The sequence below is a fragment of the Haemorhous mexicanus genome, chromosome 4, assembly GCF_027477595.1.
Source record: "Haemorhous mexicanus isolate bHaeMex1 chromosome 4, bHaeMex1.pri, whole genome shotgun sequence".
Lineage (NCBI taxonomy): Eukaryota > Metazoa > Chordata > Aves > Passeriformes > Fringillidae > Haemorhous > Haemorhous mexicanus.
In genome coordinates this window covers 29,830,842-29,838,379 of record NC_082344.1, presented here as the reverse complement: position 1 = coordinate 29,838,379, position 7,538 = coordinate 29,830,842, and the positions used below count along the sequence as shown (strand labels likewise).

The following is a 7,538-nucleotide window of genomic DNA, read 5'->3' as shown; positions in this document are numbered from 1 at the left end:
GTTCCCCAAGCGCAGCGTCTGCTTTTGTCTGGATGATTTTTTTTTACTGCACCCGTGCCCTGTCGCCGGGTGACGCCGGAACAGCCGGGAGCTAACGGGGCAGCTGGAGGAACGGGACAGGGTGGAAGGGTGAATCTCCGTTACTGCTCTGGCTCCATTTACCGCTCCGAAACTGGGACGAGGTCACCCCGGCGGGTTTCTCCCCGTCTCTCGGGGGCTACCACTCGTTTCTGCCGGGCACTTGCTGGATTCAATGGGGATGTCATAATTCTGCCCTTCGTCCGATGCGGGAGCGGGCAAGCCTGGTCAACCCCTCGCACACTCCCCATACCGGAGCAGCGCCATGTGGCGATGGGGAAGGCTCAACAAAGCAGCCCTAAAAAAGCAGGTCTGTCCGCCCTTCCCGGGGATGCAGCTAGTGCCCGTGCCCTCCTCGGCGGGCTCTTGGCTGGGAAGGGAGGAGCGGCAGTGCCCCGGCGCACCACCCGCGACGCGGACACGCACACACAAACGTACACGAGTGCGTGTAGGTACATACACGGACACAGAGGCTACTCCGCGCAGCCAGAGCAAAGTTTGCCCGGGGGCAGCCCCGCACCCGCTCCCTCCTCCCTCCCCGCTAGCGCTGGCCCCGGCCCCAGCCCCCTCCTCTCCCCGCCCCCGCCGCTGGGCCCTCCCGGCCCGGACACGGTGTCAGTCACGGCGGCGGTTCCTTTCATCTCCGCCGCCCCCGCCCCGCCCCGACGGCGCAGGGAGGGAGGGCGGGAGCGATGCTGAAGTTGCGCCGCCGCCGCCGCCCCGCTCCCCACCGCCGCCCCCCGTGGGGCGCCGCGCCCGCCGGCTGCGGCAGGAGGCCCCGCGCCGGGCGCTGAGCGCGGAGGCGGCCGGGGGCGCCGTGCCGGCAACTTTTTCCCCTGCCCGCGGGCGCGGAGGGAAGCGGGGCGGGGGGGTCACCTCCCCGCCCGCTCCATCCCTCCCCTCCTGCTCTCCCTCCCTCCCGGGGCTGTTTCTTCCTCGGCCCCTCGCGGTGCCGCCGAGCCGAGCCTAGCCGTGCCCGGAGCCGCGGACGAAGCGGCGGACAAAGGCCCGGTGGGTGCGCGGCACGGGCAGCGCCGGCCCCTTCCCCCGGGACGCCCCCTCCCCCTGCCCGCCTCCCCCGAGCCATTTTAACTCGGTCCCGCCGGGGTGGTGGCAACTTCACTCGGAGGCGAAACGCGGGCAGGCTCCGCTCCCCTTCGCGTCTCCTCGCCCCCGGGGTGAGCCCGGGTCCCGAGGGGATGGAGGAGGGTCGGGTCTCCTGGGGGGCGGTCCCTGGCGCGGTTGGGACACGGGCGAGCGTATTTCGACCTATTCCGGCCGTGCGGCGCGTCGGGGCGAGGGTCCCCGAGACGTCGGCGTCGTACGGAAGACGGGGTACCTCGGCCCCGAGGGGGCGGGCGGACGGGCGGGGGTCTCCGGCTGCCGAGAGCAACCCCGAGGAGTTCACGGGATTTTTCCTTCTTCTCTCCTCCTTCTTCTCCTCTCTCCTCCTCCTCCGCCCTCCTCCTCCTCCTCCCCCCGCTGCTCCGCCCGCTCCCCTTCCCGCGGCGGGCCGGCGGCCGCAGCAGACGCCGCGCTGCCGTGAGGATGCCGCAGCTGCCGGGGGCCGGGGGCGGCGGGGGGGACCCGGAGCTCTGCGCCACCGACGAGATGATCCCCTTCAAGGACGAGGGGGACCCCCAGAAAGAGAAGATCTTCGCCGAGATCAGCCACCCCGAGGAGGAGGGCGACCTGGCCGACATCAAGTCCTCCCTCGTCAACGAGTCCGAGATCGCCCCCGGCGCCAACGGGCACGAGGTGCGCGGCCGCGGGGGCTCCGCGGGGCAGCGCGGACGGAGGGGGCGCGGGGTGCCGGCGGGCTCCGGCCGCCGCCGCGGGGAGGGAGCTTCGGAGGGGCCCCGGGGAAAAATTTCCCATAGGAAAAGAGATCGTTCTACCCCAAATCCAGTCTCCAGAGATGCGGCGGGCAGAGCTCCTTCGGCGCTTCGGCCCGGGACGAGAAAGTTGCCGCGAGTTCCCCGACGGTGCGGTGGTGTTAGACCTCAAGTAGCCATGAAATTTCCTCAGTAAAATCAGCCGGGTCGGAGCGTTAGCTGTAAACTCTTTAAGGGATTTGCATAAAACTGTTTGGGAAGAAATTCCCGACTCTAAAATAACTTCAGGGCGAGCAGGGAACCTGCCTTTTAAAAAATTTTGGTTTAATTTTTTTTATTTAATTTTCTTTCTTTTTTTTTTTTTTTTTTTTCCTAAAGATCTGCTAAGGAGGGCAACCTGATTTTCATTATTATTTTTGGTATCTTTTTACCAAGAGTGTTTTGACCACCAGAGCGCCAAATATTTTCCAGAAATTATCCACTTTCATTATATGCAGGGTGTTTCTGCTAGAAATGCTTTGCAAAGCCCTGTAGTTATTCACGTTGTCATAAAACAATAGTTTACACAAATGTTTCTGGAACAGTTGCCTTCCAAGCGACTTAGGAGGAAAAAGAAAGATGTTAATCTTGTGCTCTAAAAGCCTTGTTTCCTTCAAGAAACTGTAGCAGTGTGTCTGATAAACAAGCATCCATACAATGACTTTTCTTCTTTTTCTTCTTTTCTGATGGTGGATTCCTGGTGGTCAGGTTTCCAGGCAGACTCAAGCACAGGATTCCTACCATGATAAAGGCAGAGAACACCCCGAGGAAGGTGAGACTCGCACTGTCCCATCTTGCAGTTGGGACAGTTGTCCCTCTGTGACCCACCACACAGTCCTCAAACTTGGTTTCTTTTGGAAAACATAAATTTAATGCCTTTTGAGGGGGGAGGGATGCCAAAGCATTTCCAAAGCGTTTTCAAAGCGCATTTAAAAAGGAGATGAACGTGCAGCACGTTTATCTTGAGTGACCAAATGGTATTCCAGTTGTTTAGAAACTGATAAGTAGGCCAAATGGATCTTCACTGAAGAAGTAACTATTTTTAGGATATCACCTTAAATACATCTATTTCTTCACTCATACATTGTACAGTTGTGTTTAGAAACCCTCTGCTTTTCCCCGTAGCCAAAGTCTGTCACTTAAATCTCCTTTTTCAAATCTAAGTATGAGCAGATCTGCATTTTTTCATGTCTCAAATGGTTAATTTCGATTGAGGAGGACAGAGGAAGTAGCAGAGTTCATCAAACATCATTTAGGAAGCTGGACACGCGTGCAAAGAATGTGTGCTGTGAAGGGTGGGAGATTATGTTTAAAATCAAAAGCTTATCATCACAAGTTAAACCAGATTATAAATGCCCTATAAAGACAGGCAGAGTTCAGTCCTGGTGCTTTCCAGGACTCTGTGACCATCTTCCTCCAAATTTGTAACTGAACAGCCTAAAAGCAATGATGTCCATGCTCATAGCATTTGGGCAGCGAGGGGGAGGTGTTCAGCTCTGGGTACTTTTCAGCTCTGCATCTTCTTAAAACCTCACTTCCAAGTAGTATCCTTGTCAGTGGGCATGTAGGTGGGAGACCTGTTCACTCTATTTGCAGCACCTGGATGCAAACACTTTTTTTTTTCCCTACCAAATAGCCTCCCTTACTGGGCTTCCCTTGTGACTGTAGTACCATGTGTGCTTAACAGCCTCCCTCCCAAATTGTTAGGATCTCCTTCCAAGCCAACCCCTGCCCTTTAATTGTTCCCAATAAGCATAGTCAGAATGAACTGTTCACTGCACACACTATCTCAGCAAGAGAAGGAAATTATTATATCTAGTTATCACGGCTTTGTCCTCTCTTTCCTAAAAATGATGTTGGAAAGCCATACTGGCAATAATTCTGAATTGACAAATCCTAGAGGCATGTATAAAATTGGGTAAAAGTGCTACTTGAGAAATGTGATGTCATTGCTGATGTATCTACTTTGATTTCAATGAGCACTAGCAAAATTATTTATTTTGAGGTGATTCTGTATTTTAAACATAAACTCCTCACCGAGAATACTTGTTCCTTAAAGAATTTCCTCTTCCTAAAAAAAAAATGTTTTTACAAATTGCCTCGTATCATTTTCTGTCAGCAGTAATTTCCATGAGTAAGGAAACATTTGCATTAAGAACATTTTTATATATGCACAGTACCTGTTTGAGTGCTCTAACTCATGAGAAATGCATACATGGGGAATAATGTAATCATTGTTTCATCTTCCCTAGGAAAGCATCCAGACAATGGCTTATACAGCAAGGGACCATCGTACTCTGGTTATTCTGGGTATATCATGATGCCAAATATGAATAACGACCCATACATGCCTAATGGATCTCTGTCGCCACCCATCCCCAGAACAGTGAGTTATCTCTTCCAAAGGCTGGTTTTGGCAAGCTGGGTTTCCTCCTCTTTGGTCTGCAGAGCTTGTTTATAGCAGGGTCTTTTGGGAACCTTCAGTTGAAGGTTGAGCGTCTGCTGTTCAGAGCCTCTGTCCAAAGCAGTTTGAGAGCTCTTAGAGGTGTTGGTCGTGATCGCAGTGGAAGAGCTGAGATTAATGTCTGTGAACAGGGCTGGGGGCTTTGTGGGGGGAGCTTTGGTTTACGACTGTAGGATAATGTATGGCAGAATGATGTAAATGCTGTCTTTGTAGTGACTGGGACAGATGTGAATTTTCTGGCTTTAACTCTTCGTTTGTTAGGAGGAAAATCAAGGGCTGGAAGCAGAACTGCTAAAGTTACATGACAGTAAGATGAGAAGATTGGATTTTTTTTTTTTTTTTGCACTTCAGATGTGGCATTGCTCTTTGCTGATTGATATTTATTTCCACCATCAGTTGGTCTGTGTTAAGGCTTTATCTATCTGGCAGCATTGCTTTGAAACATACTCTGTATCTTCAGCCAGAAATTGTGAAATGGTCGTTTAGGAATTAATACCAACCATGATGCAGTGGTTACAGCTTTCCCTTACATTGTGGTGAGCACTGATTCTTCCAGGTTGGTCCCTCTGTTTCCATTGGTGTAGATTCATGCGTAATGGATTTAAATGTACTTTTAATTCTGGATGGCCAATCCCCATTTATTTTTGTAAGCCTCTTGGTATACATATAGAGCAATGGAGAGGCAGTGTTAAAATGAGCTGTGGAAATTATATTAGTAGAACCTGAGTGGAGCAGGAAACAATTTGCTTGTAGGCATCGTGCTGGAAAAATGCCGCTGCCGTTGTGCGTGCTGTGAGAGGAGGAGTTGGATGCTGTTACTTCCCTGTGATAAAGCAGTTTTTCCACTTACTGGCTCCTAGATTTTTTTTTTCTTGAAGGTCTCTGTCATGGCATTGTTTTGCTCTCTGACGTTCTTGATTTTTATTCAGGACTGTGGCATTCGACTTAAAAAACAAAAAGAAGGGGGCCTGATCTGTACTGGTAATTTGACAGCAGCGAAACATGTTAGATTAGTGTATATTTGGAGTCAGAGTGACAGGGTGCTTTGGCACTGCAAAACACATGGATCTGCATTTGAAAGATGCAAAAACTCATGCAATATATTGCTTTCTATAGCTGTGGGGTTTTTATGTGTATAAATTCCAGTTCAGAGGCTTACAGCCATTTAGGGTGAAGCATGATGATCACAGTCTGTTGATATTTGTTGTTGTAAACGTTGTTCTACACAAAACTTCCTTTTGGATGTATCATAGGGAAAAACATGCAGCTTTTCAAGAGGGCATCGAGACTCAAACCTACCCTTTGGAGGACTAGGAAACTTCAGACTTTTTTTTTACCTCCTCTTTGCCTTGTTACTTTCCTAAGAAAGTCCTGAGTGCTGGTGCATGGTTTAGAACAACAAAATCCAATTTAATTATTCACTGAGGATTTTCTCCATGTATGAATGCCGTGGGGCTGCCACTCGGTACAGATCTGGCATCAATGCCCTCAGAATATCATCTTGCAGAGGCTGTTGAGGAACTGCCCTTTGAGGGTGTGGTGGAGGGGAGGAAGGGGGGAAAACATGTCTTGTTTTTAATTGTAAAGCTGCCTGCTGAACATCTGAGGGGCTAATTTAGTTCAGTGCTGCTCTTGCATGTTACAGCAGCACCACTATTTCAATAAAACAGTGCTGTTGCAGGGCTGCAGTGTTGACATAAGCCCGGAGTTCTTTCAGTTTAACCACAAGGCTACACGCTTGAGTTATTAAATAATTTTTTTGTTTAATTGAACTGTAATCTTTGCTAGGCTCGTTGCTGACAGTTGGGTTTTAATGCGCGCAAGATCAAAACGCGGCGTCCAGGAGGTGACATGCTCGCTCTCCCTGTGGCTTTCCCGGCTCCGGCGCCGCGCTCGCCTCCGTGGGGTCCCGGCCGCTGCCCTCCAGGTTTGCTCTGCCTCCCCATTCCAGGGCAAGCAGCAGCTGAGATCCGCAAGCACTGGAGGCAGAGGTCTCCCCTGGGGTGTCAGTAGTCCCCAGCCATTTGTGCCTGGTGTGTACCTGCGCCCTGCTATTTGCATGACAAAGACGCTTCTTGTTGATGCATCTGTTGCCTGGAGGTGTTAGCCAGGATTAAAAAGGCGCCCTGGGGCGCTGAATCTTTTTTTCCACCTTGGAAGGACCTGCTGACTGCAAACTGCCCCAGGGATGCACCCCTGGGGAACGGCATCCAGACACTGGGCAAGGACCATCTATGAGAAGGGAGAGCAAAGCTTTCCTGGAAAGGGAAAAAAGTTACTTTCATCACCATATGTAGAGGGGAGGGGAAAAAGCCTTTCCTCTTTTTTAAAAAGGCGAATGATTTAAAAGCTTGCTTTGTAAAATTAAAAGTACAAATCTATAGTCAGACACAGCTTGCCTAATAAACCATAATTAAGAAAAATGGAAGTCTTAATTTCTGTGCAGCTTTTGGAAGGGAGAGGGTGTTTGAGAAGGATTCAAAATCTTCGAAAATCTGCTGTTTTTAGAGAGGTCTTTTCTTCCCCATTCTCCTCCTCCATTTATTTTTTTTTTTTTTTTTTAATTTTCTTATCTTACTGGCAACCGATTTGCTATTTCCAAGTTGTATTAGTAGGAGCAGGAGAGTGTTAATTGCAAGTTCAGGTAGGAGCCTCCTGCTGCAGTTTGTGTTCTTATCAGACGGGTGGGTGAGTGGAGGAGCAGCAGTGGGTTGGGGTGGCTGCAGGAGAAGTGGCAGGTGAGGGTGCCAAACCACAGGAACACCTGGTGAATGTGCATCCTGTGTGCTGAGATAGCTCTCGGTGGTTTCTGAGCCTCGCAGGGGTACTGAAGATGGGAGATGGAAACAGCTGTTTGTTTTCTAACGCGTGGGGTTTTTTCCCTTTGGTTAACAAGACTAGTTTTGGGGTGGCAAAGGTTTCTTGACTGTTTGATGGGAACGTGGGAACAGAGGAAGTGACTGAAGAAGGATCATTTCTCCATGTTTTAAATTCATCCAGAAGATAATTTAGGATTTATTTCTCATTCCCCATGAGTTAAACTTCCTATGGAAAGATAGGAGATTTCTGCAACCTACTTTTTGTCTGTGTTCTTGGGGTCTGGGTTTCTTTCTTCCGGCCTC

The 7,538-nt window shown here is 50.4% G+C and overlaps 1 protein-coding gene across 5 annotated transcripts in view; it reads left to right on the top strand.

Moving 5' to 3' along the window:
- The first annotated feature begins 1,065 nt into the window (after nt 1–1,065).
- LEF1 (lymphoid enhancer binding factor 1) overlaps nt 1,066–7,538 on the top strand; it is a 70,965-nt gene continuing 64,492 nt past the window's right edge. For 4 of the 5 annotated variants that reach the window (XM_059844241.1, XM_059844243.1, XM_059844238.1 and 1 more), the window contains exons 1-3: nt 1,605–1,836; nt 2,661–2,724; nt 4,205–4,338. In XM_059844241.1, the coding sequence (XP_059700224.1) occupies nt 1,627–1,836; nt 2,661–2,724; nt 4,205–4,338 (408 nt within the window). In that variant the 5' untranslated portion in view covers nt 1,605–1,626. Of the gene's footprint in view, nt 1,090–1,604; nt 1,837–2,660; nt 2,725–4,204; nt 4,339–7,538 lie in introns of those variants that run through there. The other variant, XM_059844239.1, reaches the window with a different exon arrangement.